The sequence below is a fragment of the Trichomycterus rosablanca genome, chromosome 6 (genome assembly GCF_030014385.1).
Source record: "Trichomycterus rosablanca isolate fTriRos1 chromosome 6, fTriRos1.hap1, whole genome shotgun sequence".
NCBI classification, from domain to species: domain Eukaryota; kingdom Metazoa; phylum Chordata; class Actinopteri; order Siluriformes; family Trichomycteridae; genus Trichomycterus; species Trichomycterus rosablanca.
The window spans coordinates 29,605,760-29,622,033 of record NC_085993.1 but is presented as its reverse complement, the minus strand read 5'-3'; the positions used below and the strand labels follow the sequence as shown (position 1 = coordinate 29,622,033).

Genomic DNA, 16,274 nt, shown 5'->3' with positions numbered 1-16,274 from the left:
GATTGTGACGTTATAACATAACTACAATATACACTTAATGCTCAGATGTATATGAACACCATACTATGAACACCTTACTAAACAGTGCTCAGTGGAGTTTAGGTCAGGGTTCTGTACAGGCCACTAAACTCACCACACCAATCTCTTGCCACAAAAGTGGGAAGCATATACACCGATAAGCCATAACATTAAAACCACCTCCTTGTTTCAACACTCACTGTCCATTTGATCAGCTCCACTTACCATATAGAAGCACTTTGTAGTTCTACAATTACTGAATGTAGTCTATCTGTTTCTCTACATACTTTTTTAGTTTGCTTTCACCCTGTTCTTCAATGGTCAGGACCCCCACAGGACCACCACAGAGCAGGTATTGTTTAGGTGGTGGATCATTCTCAGCACTGCAGTGACACTGACATGGTCTAGAAGATGACCAACTCAAACAGCAGCAATAGATGAGCGATCGTCTCTGACTTTACATCTACAAGGTGGACCAACTAGGTAGGAGTGTCTAATAGAGTGGACAGTGAGTGGACACGGTATGTAAAAACTCCAGCAGCGCTGCTGTGTCTGATCCACTCATACCAGCACAACACTCACTAACACACCACCACCATGTCAGCGACACTGCAGTGCTGAGAATGATCCACCACCTAAATAATACCTGCTCTGTGGGGGTCCTGACCATTGAAAAACAGGGTGAAAGCAGGCTAAAAAGTTATGTAGAGAAATAGATGGACTACAGTCAGTAATTGTAGAACTACAAAGTGCTTCTATATGGTAAAAGGAGCTGATAAAATAGACAGTGTGTGTAGAAACCAGGAGTTGGTTTTAATGTTATGGCTGATTGATGTGTATGAACACATAAGTATGAGCTTGTCAGACATCCTTTTCCAAAAACATATGGAGTTCATATGGAGTTCACCCCTCTGTGTGGCTATAACATCCTTCACTCTTCTGGAAGGGCTTTAGTGTGAGGGAGATTATCTAAATGAATTTGGGCAGACAGTGATATTAAACAAAATGGCCTAGATTGTAATTGACATTCTAAATCATTTAAACAGTGCTCAGTGGAGTTTAGGTCAGGGTTCTGTACAGGCCACAAAACTCACACCAATCTCTTGCCACAAAAGTGGGAAGCATATAATTTTATTTATTACGTCTTTTAAGCAAAACTTTTGGCCATATATTGTTAGCCTGGCCCTATGAGACTAGAGTTAACTTTTTGTTTCTTCTGTTGTGCTGGAACAGAAAGAGAGGGATGATGGGTGATGGTGTAGTCAGGTTGCAAAATGGCTTTGATTTGTGTGCAGTATCATTGTTGGCACAGTGTTCTCCCGGGAGAGCCTGCGGTGCCTGCTGTATCCGCTGCTCTGCAGTGATTGGCGTGTGTATGGCTGCTGTCAGTGCGATTGGGCATCAGTGAGGATGAGGATCCCTGAGGCAGGAAGAGGACTGACTCTGCTCCACAGAACACTGTAGCTCATCTCCTTCAGCCTGCTCTTGTCAAGGGCATCTGCTGCTTGTTACCTCATATATTCGGATATTTGGCACTCTACAAGGACAACATGATCTTAAATGATAATATATAGATGGAAAAAGGTCATGGAACATCACCCATGTGAAACAATTTTAGATAAACAGTTATGGATAGATATATGGATTGATAGATATGTAGAATGCCTTCATTTGTCATATGTACATATACATCTTTACGGAACAATGACATTAATTTTCCGCAAATCCCAGCTTGTTGGGAAGCTGGGGTCAGAGCGCAGGGTCAGCCATTGTACGGCACCCCTGGAGCCAAGAGGATTAACAGTTCAGTCTGTAGCTGCATGGCAGAGCCAGGATTCTAACGCACAACCTTTCGATTGATAGCCCAAAGCTCTACCCACTATCCTACCACTGTCCCTATTGCACCCCCCTCCCCAAACCTTACTAAACCAAAATCATACTAACTAACTTTATGCCAAGTTGTTCAGATTGCTGTACAGTTCACACTACACAACTGGATCTCCTGCTCTCGGGAGTCTTTTCAGTCATTGTGGTTTTTACACATGACTGATGGGTGATAGGGGGTTTCACACTACACGATCTACCATCAGGAGGAATCGCAGATGAGTCTGTCTGGTCTCCCAAACTGCGTTTTGTCACGAAAACAAAAGTGACGAGGGGTTTAATGATTCCACGTTTTAAAATGCACGTCAACAAGTAGCGAGCAATTTTTGCAATGCAGTGTTGGTATTATGTTTTGTCAAGAACGATAAGGTCAGTAATACTGTAAAACGTGTGTGTACCAATGTACACTGATATAAACTGTATTATGCTATATATCTCTTTTCAGGCGGCGAGCCGCTCAGATCAAGTTGTTGAGTAGCGATCGAGAGCCGAGTTTTGATCGCCGAGCAAACGCCGAGTTGCCTTCGAGCCGGCAAATTAGTTAGTGAGCGAAAATCAGGGCAAAAACCGTGTAGTGTGAACTAGGCATTAGTAGCAACAACTGACCTGAAATCAGTTATTTACATGATAGCTATGGAATTATTTTGGTCCACTCTTTTCAGATTTGCTTTAACTCTGCCGTAGGCGGCACAGTGGCTCGCTGGGTAGCACTGTCACTTTACAGCAAGACGTTCCTGGGTTTAATTCCCAGGTGGAGGGTTCGGATCCTTTCTGTGTGGAGTTTGCATGTTTTCCCTGCGGGGGGTTTCCTGCAGGAGCTGCGGTTTCCTCCCACAGTCCAAAGACATGCAATTGAGGTGAATTGGAGATACAAAATTGTCCATGACTGTGTTTGACTTTAAACTTGAATTGATGAATCTTGTGTAACCAGTAATTACATGTCCTGTCATGAATGTAACCAAAGTGTGTAAAACATGACGTTAAAATCCAAATAAATAAATAATTAAACCTTAATGCAAGGCATTTTAGCACAAACTGCATATTTCATGTAACCACATCATTACCCCAAAAACCTTATATCATTTTCTTTTGAGCTATGCAAATGTGGACTTGCTCTTGCGATTTGGATTGTTGTCTTGCTTCATAAGCTAAACCTTTCCTGCCGTGAATGTAACTCACAAGAGTAAACATGGTGTTGATAGATAGATAGATAGATAGATAGATAGATAGATAGATAGATAGATAGATAGATAGATATTTGCTTCATAAGCTAAGTGCACTTAAGCATGTCATAGGCATTGTCATGCACATTTTCAGAAGGTGGTCATAATGTTTTGGCTTATCAGTGTACAATTTTCAGATGGTCACTGGTCAGATGGTCAAGTCTCACAATGCACTTGCCACTGTGGGGCCCCTTAAATCACAAATGATGATCTTGACTTGTTGTAGCACTCGTATATAAATTTAATCCCATCTGAATCAAGCTTAAAAGGTCATTTCTGATCAACTGTTTTCATTTCAGACTGACTCCATGAAAGATGTCAGAGGAGGTGATTGTGATCGCCAAGTGGGACTACTCGGCACAGCAGGACCAGGAACTTGACATCCGCAAGAACGAGCGCCTTTGGCTCCTGGATGACTCGAAAACATGGTGGCGGGTTCGTAATGCAGCCAACCAGACAGGCTACGTTCCCTCAAACTATGTTGAGCGCAAGAACAGTCTGAAAAAGGGCTCTCTGGTAAAAAACCTCAAAGATACTCTAGGTAAGCAACTTAAATTTTTTTCTTAAAGGGATGCATTCGTCAGTTCCTCTCACATTATGGTTTTACTGTTTAGTTTCAGATTTACTTGTGATGTCACAACTTCCCAATCATCGTGTTTTTTTCCCTTTTTTGCACCCTAATCTAGTCATCGCCAATTTAAACTCATCTCTCTCTTGTCACTTACGCCAGCCCTACCCCTGATTGAGGGGGGCGAGGCTGTCACACGGTCCGTCTGACATGCGTGCAGCTAATTGTTTCTTTTCACCTACCAGGGCCGAGGTCACACAGAGCACAGTATCGCTACTTTACCTCAGTTGTATACATTTATTTGTTTTACATAAATAATAGGACACAAAACAAGCATGTTTTATATTGCCAAAAGTATGTGCACCCCATTTGAATGTTTGTCACATGCTAGCACACCAGAGCTGACAACTCGTCAGTTTGAAACTCAGCTCTGCCATCAGGCTGGGCTGGGTGGCTACATGAACAACGATTGGCTGTTGTTTATACAGAGTGGGAGCTGGATAGGGACCTTATAATTGATGCAATTACGACCTCTGCTGGCTGATTGATGGCACCTACACGAGGGAGATGAGGGAGAATTTGTTGATCAGGGTGTGGCTCTCCGTATACAAAGCTGATTCACAGATGAACCCACCTCTTGCAGGTGAAAAGATGGGGACGTGCTCCTCTCACTCAGGGTGGGGATCAGCATCAGTAGAGAGGAAGCATTTAAAACATTAAAACATGGATTATTAAGCTTTGTGTTGAAGAACTCCAGTGGCCTACCCAAAGCCCTGACCTCAACCCTGCTAAACGGCTTTGGGATGAATTGATTGTGAGCCAGGCCTTCTTATCCAACAAAAGTTCCTGACCTTACAAATACTCTTTCATTCGAATAGGCAAAGTCCCATAAACACACTTCAAAGTCTTGTGTAGAACCTTCCCAGAAAGCTAGAAGCCATTATAGCTGCGTAGTACTACATATAGATTTGGAATCGGATGTTTAATAAGCTTGTGGTCAGATTTCCACATACTTTTGGTGGCGGTTATTGAGTTTGCAAATCAGGACTCTAAACTAAACTTGACCAACCATTTTTTTTATAGATCTCACTTTGTGCACAAGAAGGGCAATTATTAGCAGTGTGACATAATAATTAGATGGTCTGTCCACTTACTTTTGGTCATGGTACATTTTATTGTGTCATGATGTCCTGGCTAGTATCATAGTCTCCACACTTTGGTTTTGTGGTGATCCTGCTGCATAGTAACTAGAAATATTTAGCCAGTTTGCTATTATTTAATACCATTTTGATAAATCGCTCCAACATTTCTTGCCAAGTATTTCCAAGTAACGTTTCTTTGAAGTGTGATGGTACTGGCCTTGAACCTTTTAGATCAAGGGTGTGTGGGAGGCTGAACTAATTGAGAGTTTAGTTGTAAAGCCAAATGACTTTCTGGGCTGTTTAATCACTCAACTTTAAATGCCCAACTGATCGACCATGTCATTAAGCTTAACGAGAAACTCTTCATGCAGAATAATAGAGTGGGTTTGGGTATTCCAAAACTGGATAAAAACTAGGGATTAACTACAGTGTCCTAGATTCAAGCCTCACATTAAAAATAATAGCGTTCTGATTTTTTTCCCCTGACCTTTTGGGATTTTGATGGGTTCAAGCTTCAAGGTCAGATCTTAGTTAATAGAGTTTTGTTAGCAGGGAGAAAGCAAAGCCACGGCATCTAAGAAACAGCAGATCTTCCCATTTTCTTTTTTATATATGAAACAATAATGCAAGTTGTGATGTAAATTGGATGTATTGTATTAAATATGTGATTTAAAAATCTAGAAATGAGCTAGTTTTTGCTGTACAGTGTGGTTTATTCCTGTAATTTGTTAGATATATCTGTAGTTGGCCTGTCATCTTCATTTATTCATTTATTCATTGTCTGTTTTACCACCCTTTATCCTATTAAAGGTCAAAAATATCAAAAATAACAGTAAAGCATGGTGGAGGGAATATTCAAGTCTGAGGGTATTTTGCCTATTCTGTAATTTGGAATTGGGCATGTGCACAGAATCATTTACACCATGAAAAAGGAGAGGTACCACTTTTAATGTTCAGAGACGTGACATGCTACACTATTTGGTTTGGATCTTTGTGTAGAAGAATTTATACTGCAGCGGTATAATGAGCCAATCAGTTTTAAAGCTTTCCTACAACTATTTGAAAAGGCCAGAAAAGATTAAGGATTGTTGATTATTCTAGACTTTCCTCGACAGTTACTGGATTAACCCTATTAAGTATGTAATGGGGGCATATAAAGACAAAGAGAGCCAAGCTGTCAGGGACTGCGGTAACATGGTTTATCAGATTTATAAACCATAAAGTAATTCTTTATAGACACAACAGCTCTATATTGAAGCCATTGGTTTTGGAATGGGATGTGCAACAAGTTAATGGTGAGGTGTCCACATAGGTTTTCTCATATTGTGTCTTGCTTTAAGGCAGATTTTGTATTTATTTAATAAATGCACTTTTTATACACTACAGACCCATTCCAAAAAATTTGAATATCATGGAAAAGTTTATTTATTTCCATAATTCCATTCCAAGAGTTAAACTTTCATAGATTCTAGATTCAGGGCCCACAATTTAAATGATTTCAAGTATTTATTTGTTTATTTTTACATAATTTGGGCTTCCAGCTCATAAAACCCACGAAAACAGGATTTCAAAAAATTAGAATACTATGGAGAAATCAGCCCAAATTTTGCAGGGCATGAATGTTTTAAACTGAGTGTGACACACTAATCACCTACTAAACTCAAAGCACCTGCACAGGTTTCCTTAGGTGTCATTAAATTGCTTCAGTTTGGTTTAATTGTCTCAGTTCGGTTCAATATGGGGAAGACTGCAGACCTAACAACTGGCCAGAAGACCATCATTGATACCCTCCATAGGATGGGTAAGCCACAAAAGTTCATAGCTAAGGAGGCTGGCTGTTCACAGAGTGCTGTGTCCAAGCATATCAATGGAAAGGCTAGTGGAAGGACAAAATGTGGCAGGGGAAGATGCACCAGCAAAAGAGATGACCGTGGGCTTCAGCGGATTATCAAAAAGAGAAGATTTAAGAATCTGGCACAGATCCAGAAAGAGTGGAATGGTTGCCTGGTTTGATGCCCATGCCATCACAGTGCTTGACTGGCCAGCCAACTCGCTGGACCTAAACCCCATTGAGAATCTATGGGGTATTCTCAAGAGGAAAATGAGGGACACCAGACCCAACAACAAAGAAGAGCTGACAGCAAGCATCAAGGAAATCTGGGCTTCCATAACTCCCAGACAATGCCACAGGCTGATTGCCTCAATGCCACGTCGCATCGAGGCAGTGATTAAAGCAAAGGGATTTCCAACCAAGTATTGAAGATTGACATATCGTTTTGAAAGTACCATATTTTGATTGATTTGATGTGATCCTAATTTCTTTTTTTTCTGCAAAAACTGAGAAGTAGTTTGGGCTGATTTCTCCACAGTATTCTAATTTTTTGAAATCCTGTTTTCGTGGGTTTTATGAGCTGGAAGCCCAAATTATGTAAAAATAAACAAATAAATACTTGAAATCGTTTAAATTGTGGGCCCTGAATCTATAATCTATGAAAGTTTAACTCTTGGAATGAAATTATGGAAATAAATCAACTTTTCCATGATATTCTAATTTTTTGGAATGGGTCTGTATATATGCATTGCAAATGTAGTAGCAGCATTTTAAGGTGATGTGCAAATGGTGTTGATTTGTGCAACCAGTAGTGAACCAGAGGCAATTTAGTATCTCTTCACACTGGTTCAGTCTGATTGTAATCTCTTGTGCTGTCCTCAGCTTGATGGCAGCTTGGTGAAAGGCTTGTGTGCTCTATGTCCTGGATGTCCAAAGTGAAATGTTTCTGTGAGTCTTCCTCAGGCACTGTGATTGTTAAATGCCCTACATAACTAGGAAACACTCTTTCCTCCTAGTTCTTTTCTGACCTGCAACCATGTGCAAACAACTGCCGTACCATACAGTGACACAGCCAGTCACTGCTGCTCTTTATGGTTCAGCCGTAAAAGTTTGTGAGGATAGCATAGTCCAGACTTGGTGAGAGTGTCAGTGCTGCGTACATTGCGAAACTTGAAGGTACTTATTTTTTCCACTGCAGCTCCATTGATGTGCACAGAAGAATGCTCTTTATCATGTAGCTTCCTGTAGGCCATGCTCCCCTTTGTTAAGAGTGAAGTTACTTTGATCTTCTCTCTTCAGGCTTTAAAGAGATAAGACCCTGAATAGTCGTGCTATCAGCAAGGTGAAGCTGTGTTTTGCACAGAGAGTACAAAAGAGGGCCAAGTGTGTTCAAACTCAGCATAGAGAGCATTTTAGGTGCAGTGGCAGCCTAGTGGGTAGAACTATAAATTAAAAGATTGTTGGTTCCAATCCAGGCTCTGCAGTGCAGCCACTGTTGAGCCGTTGAGCAAGTCTGCAATAGCTGACCCTGCGCTCTGACCCCACCTTCCAAACAAGCTGGGATATGTGGAAAAAGAATTTTGTTGTACTGTACTCGTGTATTTGTATATATGACAAATAAAGGCATTTTTTTACCACTTGTTGAATAGGAAGTGCAGTATTCAGTTGCACAGACAGGTGTTTAAACCCATATCACAATGCTTAGTCAATAGTCAATGCTTTGTCAAGAATTGTACTTGGTAATTATTGATATAAAGATGAAGTGTACTTATTGTACAAATGGATGAGAAGACTGTATATAGTCAGTGCAGTTACATCGTCTATAGAGTGGTTGGTGCAGATTGGCAAAGGTCCATGGTGGATGGCAGTGCTGAATGATGTGCTTCATTTACATTTACATTTTCAGCATTTAGCAGATGCTTTTATCCAAAGCGACTTACAGTACTGTGACAGTATACTGTACTTTCTAAGCAATTGAGGGTTAAGGGTGTTACTCAAGAGCCCAACAGTGGCAACCTGGCAGTAGTGGGGTTTGAACCAGCAACTTTCTGCTTACTAGTCCAGTACTCTAACCGCTAGGCTACAACTGCCCTTCGAGTGACTAGTTGGCAGTGTGACTGGGCAGAATTCATTTAGGCTGAAGACATCAGGTATCTTGGGAACAGATACTATGGTGGTCCTCTTAAAGCAGAGGTGAGCAATTCAATATTCCAAGGGGCCACATCTCCTCACTAGGGAAGATGCTCCAACCTGCCATCGATGTGTAAAGAGAGACTAACAATCAAACACATACTGATAGACTGCAAAACACTCAGAAAGACTAAGGTTTTTTAATTTAAAAACAAGACACGAAATGTGCTTAAATCTACAGCACCAGGGAAAATAATTAATTTTTAAACATATTTAAATCTAAAACATCTTTAATAATTCGTTTTAAATGACACAAAGTGAAGAAGCAACTTGAGTATCGCTGTATAAATGACCCCAGTGTGTCGGTACGGCGCTAAAAACTAATCAATCAATCAACCAAGGGGCCACATAAGACACTAGGAATGTTGTGGAAGGCCGGACTATAGGAACTTAATTCTGCTCAATATTATTTGTATCACTTTATAAAAAGTAGTAGATTGCACAGTTCTGATAAGCTGTTGCTGTTAAGAGTAGATGTTACTATCAGGCAATGAAAATGAGAAGCAGGCAGAGTAAAACATTGTTATTTCACTATTTAATCAACTTTCACGAAAAGATGTGAACTAAAGAAGCTGGTTTTTAAATTAACTTTACATAAAGTGCTATTGCTATTTAGTTTGGAGTCTAATTACCTAATTTGCTGTTTTTCAGTCCTTTCAGTTATTGTTGGATATTCTTTTTGGATATCACAAAGCTGGTCTTGACTGCTCTGGTTCTGTATGTGTAAAACTTAATAAAAAAGTACCTTGTTGCTTTTGCAATTTAGCTATTAAAGCTTCAGACGTGATGCTCTGAATCTTTCAAGTTCTTGTATTTCTCTGTTTAGTACTGTAATGGCGATTTGAACCCTAGATTTAAATTGTGATCCTTAATCAGCTTTACATCTGACTTCAGTAAAGACTTTGAAGTTCATGTCTTGTTAAAACTCGACTGTCTTTATTAATCGCACCCAGTTCTGTTTGTCAACACATTACGGTGAAGCTGGATACACTCGCGCACACGTAAATAAAATAAATAAAAACTAATAATTGTCACTGACCTCATGCAGGCCAGTTGGGGACAGCCAAAGGGCCGGGTGTGGTTTGCAGGCCGTACAATGCCTAGGTGTGTCTTAAAGCATGCTAAGATTGATGACAAACACAAAAAAGAGGTTAAAGAAGTCAGTAAGTTAAGGGTGCCAATCTGAAGAGTGAAATGACACAGGTTAGATTTTTTTGTTCTCAGCTTTTGCTTGTGTTGTTCCAGTGCAAACTAAAGAAATAAACCTGAATAGCAAAATATTTGTCATTGTAGGGAGGTTTAAATAGAAATATAGAGATATAGAAAATTGTGAAATCTAACCTGTGTAAAGGTGTGCAGTATTTTTAATCGAAGTGCTTGTTAACGTTGCAGGTCTGGGAAAGACGAAGAGAAAGCCGAGCAGCGATGCAGAGTGCTCGTCGAACGGTGTGGGTGCAGGTGCCGAACGTATCTACGAACTCCACGTGGCCGCGGTCGCCAAGTTTGCGTACACGGCAGAGCGTGACGATGAGCTGAGCCTGGCCAAGGGTGCGCGCTTGGTGGTGCTGGAGAAGTGCAGCGACGGCTGGTGGCGGGGGCGCTGCAACGACGGTCGTGTCGGCTGGTTCCCCTCCAACTACGTTCAGGAGGAGGAAGATTATGAGGAGGAGGAAGATGAGGCTGGTATCGGTGAGGGTCAGTGCCCACGGGCACTGCACAAGGTACAGACACTCTACCCGTTCAGTTCGGCCACAGAGGAGGAGCTGAATTTCGATAAAGGAGAAATCATGGATGTGATTGAAAAGCCCGAGAACGATCCCGAATGGTGGAAGTGTAAGAACAGTCGAGGTCAAGTGGGCCTCGTGCCGAAAAACTATGTGACTCTGCTGAATGATGGTGCAGCACGAGAGAGCGGAGCCACTGCTGGCATGTATACATTACAGCACACCGGCCCCGCCCATACAGGCATGTTTGCTGGAAGGGAATGGTACTATGGCAGCGTGACACGACACCAGGCTGAAGGTGCACTAAACGAGAGAGGGGCTGAGGGAGACTTCCTGGTGCGAGACAGCGAGTCCTCTGTGAGTAAATGTGGGTTGGTGGAGGGCACCATGTGTAATTTTTTTAACCTACATGTACAGTAAAGGTTAGCAAGCATTCAACCAATCAGGTTTGTATTTACAAAGTTGAGACATTTTGTAAAATGAGAAAAAAAAAATCAAGAATCTGATTTGCTGAACCTTAATAGAACTGACAAAGATATAAAGAAAAGATTTTTTACTGACTACTTTAATCGTATTCCTAGGAGAAGATGTTGCTTTAATAGCAGCACATGACTCTCTAAAATCCCCATATACACCACTGCGTCAATGGTACCAATGTCTGTCTTTGTCTAAAACAAGCTGTAATGTACACTAATCTAATCATAGCATGTTTCCAGTCAACAGAGAAGAGGTCAGGCTTAAAGAACTTGGCTTTGTTTTTGCATTAAATTGATTGATGAATTCTGCTTTGCGTAATATAGATTTATGTTGCATTTTTAGATAGATACAAGGGATCTTAAAAAAGTTTCCGCACTTTTATATTTTTGTTGGAAACGGTGAGGGCGGGAGGAGTAATAATTGAGAGAGAGCTTATAGTCCGGATTTAGCGTGACCTGATTTCCACCTTTTTGGACTGCTCAAAGAAGCTTTAAGGGGAAGAAGATTTTCATGTGATGATGATGTGAAAGCAGTGATGCATCAGTGGCTACACTCTGAAACAGTATTTTTTGCTAAAAAGACGCTGGGAAAAATGCATCAGAAGGTGACTATGTAGAAAAGTGATGTCATTAGAGTAAACTTTTGAAGAACCCTCATAGATAGTTAGATAGATACTTTATTCATCCCAAAAGAAATTGTTGCATTGAAGAACTGTGTTGAGTAACAATAGTTTTCTCATGGGCTAAGTGACTATGTTTATCACAGCAGCGCGATTGTTTTTCAGCAGTGTCGTCTGAGGGCTCGAACATCATGTACATTTTTTTTTACAATATTATGTACTGTATATGGTAAAATACCTAAATTATTATGAATTATTTGCGTCGAGAAATGTTCTAATGTTCTAATTCGTTGCAAGCAAAGGTGGGTCATGGCTCTTCACTTTGTGCCAAACTGCAAAGAATGAGCTTCAGGTGGCTGCTAATTCCATACCCAATCATGACACCCTCAACTGTTAGTAATTCACCTGATTATTGTGGAATGTTTCAAAACAGTAAATAATTTCAAATCTTGAGTATTCAACTGTTACTCTTATTTTCCCCTGTCCCAACTTTAGATTGTTGCAGGCATTGCATTCATGTTTTCATTGTTGCAAAATATAATTGTCAGCCACAACATTGAAGATCTTTTGAACTTTTTTTTGGTCAGTTAAAGGTTCAAGAGAATAAAAAAAAAATTTAAAAAAAATCACACATTCTCATTCATTGCTTTCTATCAAGCGTCCCAAACTTTTGTACATTTTGCACACTGATTGCCTACATATGTATAATTATTATATAAAATAATCAATATGACTGTGCCCGATATGGCATATGACCATGCCTCTGTGCACAAAGCGAGGTCCATAAAGTTTGGTATTGAGGAACTAGTGTCCTGCACAGAGCCCTGACCTTAACTCAGATTAACACTCTCAGGATAGTTTGGCAAGTTAATTGCATGTTATGTCAGCTGCGAGTCAATTGCATCTCAAAGGTTCTTTTTATTGAATTGTAACAAATTCTTCACAGACCCACTCCAAAATATTTTTGAAATGCTTTCCAATAAGAATGAAGGCTCTGCAGAAAAGTGCTCCCAGTGGTTTGTCAGACACGCTACTGGTCAGATGTTTTAGAATTATGTTTTCGGCATTTAGCAGACGCCTCAATCCAAAGCGATTTATAGATTAGTGATTATTGATAGTGTACAGTCTTAGCAATTGAAAGTAAAGGGACTTGCTAAAGTGCCTAACAGCAGTGGTGAGACTTAAACCGGTGATCTTCTGATTACTAGTTCAGTACCGCTAGGCTACATATCCATGTACTTTTGACAACATAGTATATTTTAGATATAATTTATTTATTAACTAAAAAATTAAATGTTTACATTATATATTTTTGGTTGTTCAGCTACTCAACTGCATCTCGTGTTCTTTTCTATTTTCAGCCGAGCGATTTTTCAATCTCCCTAAAGGCATCAGGAAAGAACAAGCACTTCAAGGTGCAGTCCTGTGAGGGCGTCTACTGCATCGGACAGCGGCGCTTCAACACTATGGACGAGCTCGTCGAGCACTACAAGAAAGCACCCATCTTCACCAGCGAGCACGGAGACAGGCTCTACCTGGTCAAACCCCTCCAGTGACTTTTCAGCCAAAAATCTGCCTTTAGAACCCAAACAGACCTCATACTGAGCCAAGCCTTTGTTTTTTTTTTGTTTTTTTTCCGTTTCTTGCCTGGTGGTTTCTCACCAGTAGCGGCATGCCAACAGCAGAGTGCCAGTACAAAGCAGACGGATAGCGACAGTTTTACTTTTTTTTTTAGATTTGTTGTTCTTTTCTGTTCTTGTGTTTGTTCTCTCTGTACTGTATGGGAATATGAATATTTTTATTTAGATGAGAGAAAGGAGCTTGTGCTTACTTGATCTAGACAGATTTTATCAGAGAGACATTGCAGAATTTTAATTTCATTTTTTTAAGTATTGCAATGCAATTTGACGGTACAATCTGAATATATCTGAGCCTTGGTTCCCCACCTGTGTGGCACAGGTGTAGTGGTGGGACGCCCTGTGTTTCCAAACAGAAACAAACTGGTGATGCACAGGTACTGGCTGCTCTCTGCTGGATGCACACATGGACAAGCACACGGGAGGCTGTTTATGAGGTGAATGTCAGATGCTCAACCAAATGTGCCACGCTCAAGTACATCAACGCAGATATAACCCACGATCACTACTATCCAGATTATTATGGACACTGATAAACTAGATATGCGAGCTTATTCTGTTTACGTCCACATACTGTACCTTTTATTTTTACCGCCTTTTAAAAGTATTTGTCTAAGTGTTAGCACATTTTTATTTAAATTTACTTTTCAGCGCTATGTCTATTTAAACCAGTGTGTCAGGTATGTATATGAGGAATTTACTAAGCACTGTACCGGTGATCATTGTGTTGGGAGTTGAAATATCTTTTGTTAAAATAAACGTTTTGCATAATAGCAAAATGCCTCATCGCTGGCTGATGGATCTTGGTTAAAATCTAAAAGGTAAAATGAATGATCAATTAGTGAGCTAGTAGCCACAACCATAGCTAACAAGTGTATTAAATTAATTGTAGAAAATACACAGCTCAAAAAAATTAAGGGAACAGCGGTAAAAACACACGCTGGAACCAGAGCTGGGATCTCGAATACATCGTATCGAATCTCAGCTCTGCCTGCCAGCTAGGCTGAGCGGCCACATGAACAACGATCTGCCTTTTGTTCAGATATGGGTGGGATTAAGCCGGATAGGGTCTCTCTCACTGCTGGCTGATTGATGGCGCCTGCACAGAGATGAGAAAAGAGTGCTGTCAGGGTGTGTCTCTCCGTACACAGTGCTGAGCTGCACTGCATTCGTCAAAGTGTAGGTGATGATATGCATATGGCATGCTGCCCACGTGTCGGAGGGGGCGTGGGTTAGCTCGTTCTCCTGAATCAGAGTGGGGATCGGCATTGGTGGAGAGGAAGCATGACGCAATCAGGCAATTGGACACGCTAAAGGGGAGAAATAGGGGAGAAAATGCATAAACAATGTGTGTGTGTGTGCGAGGGCTGCTTTGTTCAGCACTTGGCTTGACATCAAAGTGCGAATATGAGACGAATCTCTGTGTGGAATAACCATCAGATTCACTCTGAAAGCGTCCACATGTATCTGTGTTTAGCTGAATTTTCATCCTGCTTCACTTCTAAACTTGTGTTATGGCTCAGGGTGCTGAGAAATTATAAGGATCAGTTTTTCCGAGTGAGTCTAAAACGCTTATCATTAAAGCTTAATGTGACTTAATGTACTAAAAGAACGACAAAGGAACACGAAACCTCTCTTGATTATTACTGCTCATAAGTTCTCTTCACTAATGAAATTCCTCAATCGTTGTTTTAACACACAAGCTTGTTGTTTTAAGACACAGCCAGCGCAAAAGCGCTCATGTAAATGAGCACTTACTGAACTCGCTAAGGAATACAGTATTCGAAGATCAAGCATCTCCATGATTAAGAAGGAAACAATGAAGAGGTAAAAGTAAAGTGCAGCTTTTATTGTATTTTTGATTGATTTTTAACTGTTTTCAGTTCACAAAATGTGTTACTGTCAGTGTATGCACTGATCAGCCATAACATTAAAACCACCTTGTTTTTACACTCACTGTCCATATTATCAGCTCCACATACCATATAGAAGCACTCATACTGTAGTCCATCTGTTTCTCTATATACTTTTTTTTTTGCGTACTTTTACCCTGTTCTTCAATGGTCAGGACCCCCACAGAACCACCACAGAGCAGGTATTATTTAGGTGGAGGATCATTTTCAGCACTGCAGTGACATAGTGGTGGTGTGCTAGTGTGTGTTGTGCTGGTATAAGTGGATCAGACACAGCAGAGCTGCTGGAGTTTTTAAATACTGTGTCCACTCACTGTCCACTCTATTAGAAACTCATACCTAGTTGGTCCACCTTGTAGATGTAAAGTCAGAGACGATCACTCATCTATTGCTGCTGTTTGAGTTGGTCATCTTCTAGACCTTAATCAGTGGTCACAGGATGCTGCCCACAGGGTGCTGTTGACTGGAAATTTTTTAGGGTGGTGGACTATTCTTAGTCCAGCAGTGACAGTGAGGTTTTTAAAAACTCCAGCAGTATTGCTGTGTCTTATCCACTCTTACCAGCACAACACACACTAACACACCACCACCATGTCAGTGTCTCTGCAGTGCTGAGAATGATCCACCACGCAAATAATACCTACTCTGTAGTGGTCCTGTGAGAAACAGTCAGTAATTGTAGAACTACAAAGTGCTTCTATATGGTAAGTGGAGCTGATAAAATGGGCAATGAATGTAGAAACAAATAGGTGGTTTTTTTGTTATGGCTGATCAGTTTAAGTGTGCCACCCCCATTATTTTACATTAGCTTAAAATATATGCAGCCCCACGGAACCATGGAACGCATTAACAGGTTTCCCATACATCCTTATAGGAAAAAATACATTGAAACTCCACGCTTTTTAAACTCATCGCTACTCCCAGAACCAATCGACTCGAGTTTCAAGGTACCACTGTACTGCAGTATAATAGCGGCCTCTGCTGTCTGGTTGGGGTATTGCATTAGCAATGGATGATCTGGAAAGCTTGGCGTGTCTCCTAACGTGAT

The 16,274-nt window shown here is 40.7% G+C and overlaps 1 protein-coding gene across 2 annotated transcripts in view; it reads left to right on the top strand.

The window, feature by feature from the left end:
• The window catches only part of nck2b (NCK adaptor protein 2b), a 70,562-nt gene extending 56,511 nt beyond the window's left edge, over positions 1–14,051 (top strand). For both annotated transcript variants that reach the window (XM_062996810.1, XM_062996811.1), the window contains exons 2-4: positions 3,425–3,666; positions 10,249–10,937; positions 13,038–14,051. In XM_062996810.1, the coding sequence (XP_062852880.1) occupies positions 3,441–3,666; positions 10,249–10,937; positions 13,038–13,232 (1,110 nt within the window). In that variant the 5' untranslated portion in view covers positions 3,425–3,440 and the 3' untranslated portion in view covers positions 13,233–14,051. The remainder of the gene's footprint in view (positions 1–3,424; positions 3,667–10,248; positions 10,938–13,037) is intronic.
• Positions 14,052–16,274: the final 2,223 nt, after the last annotated feature.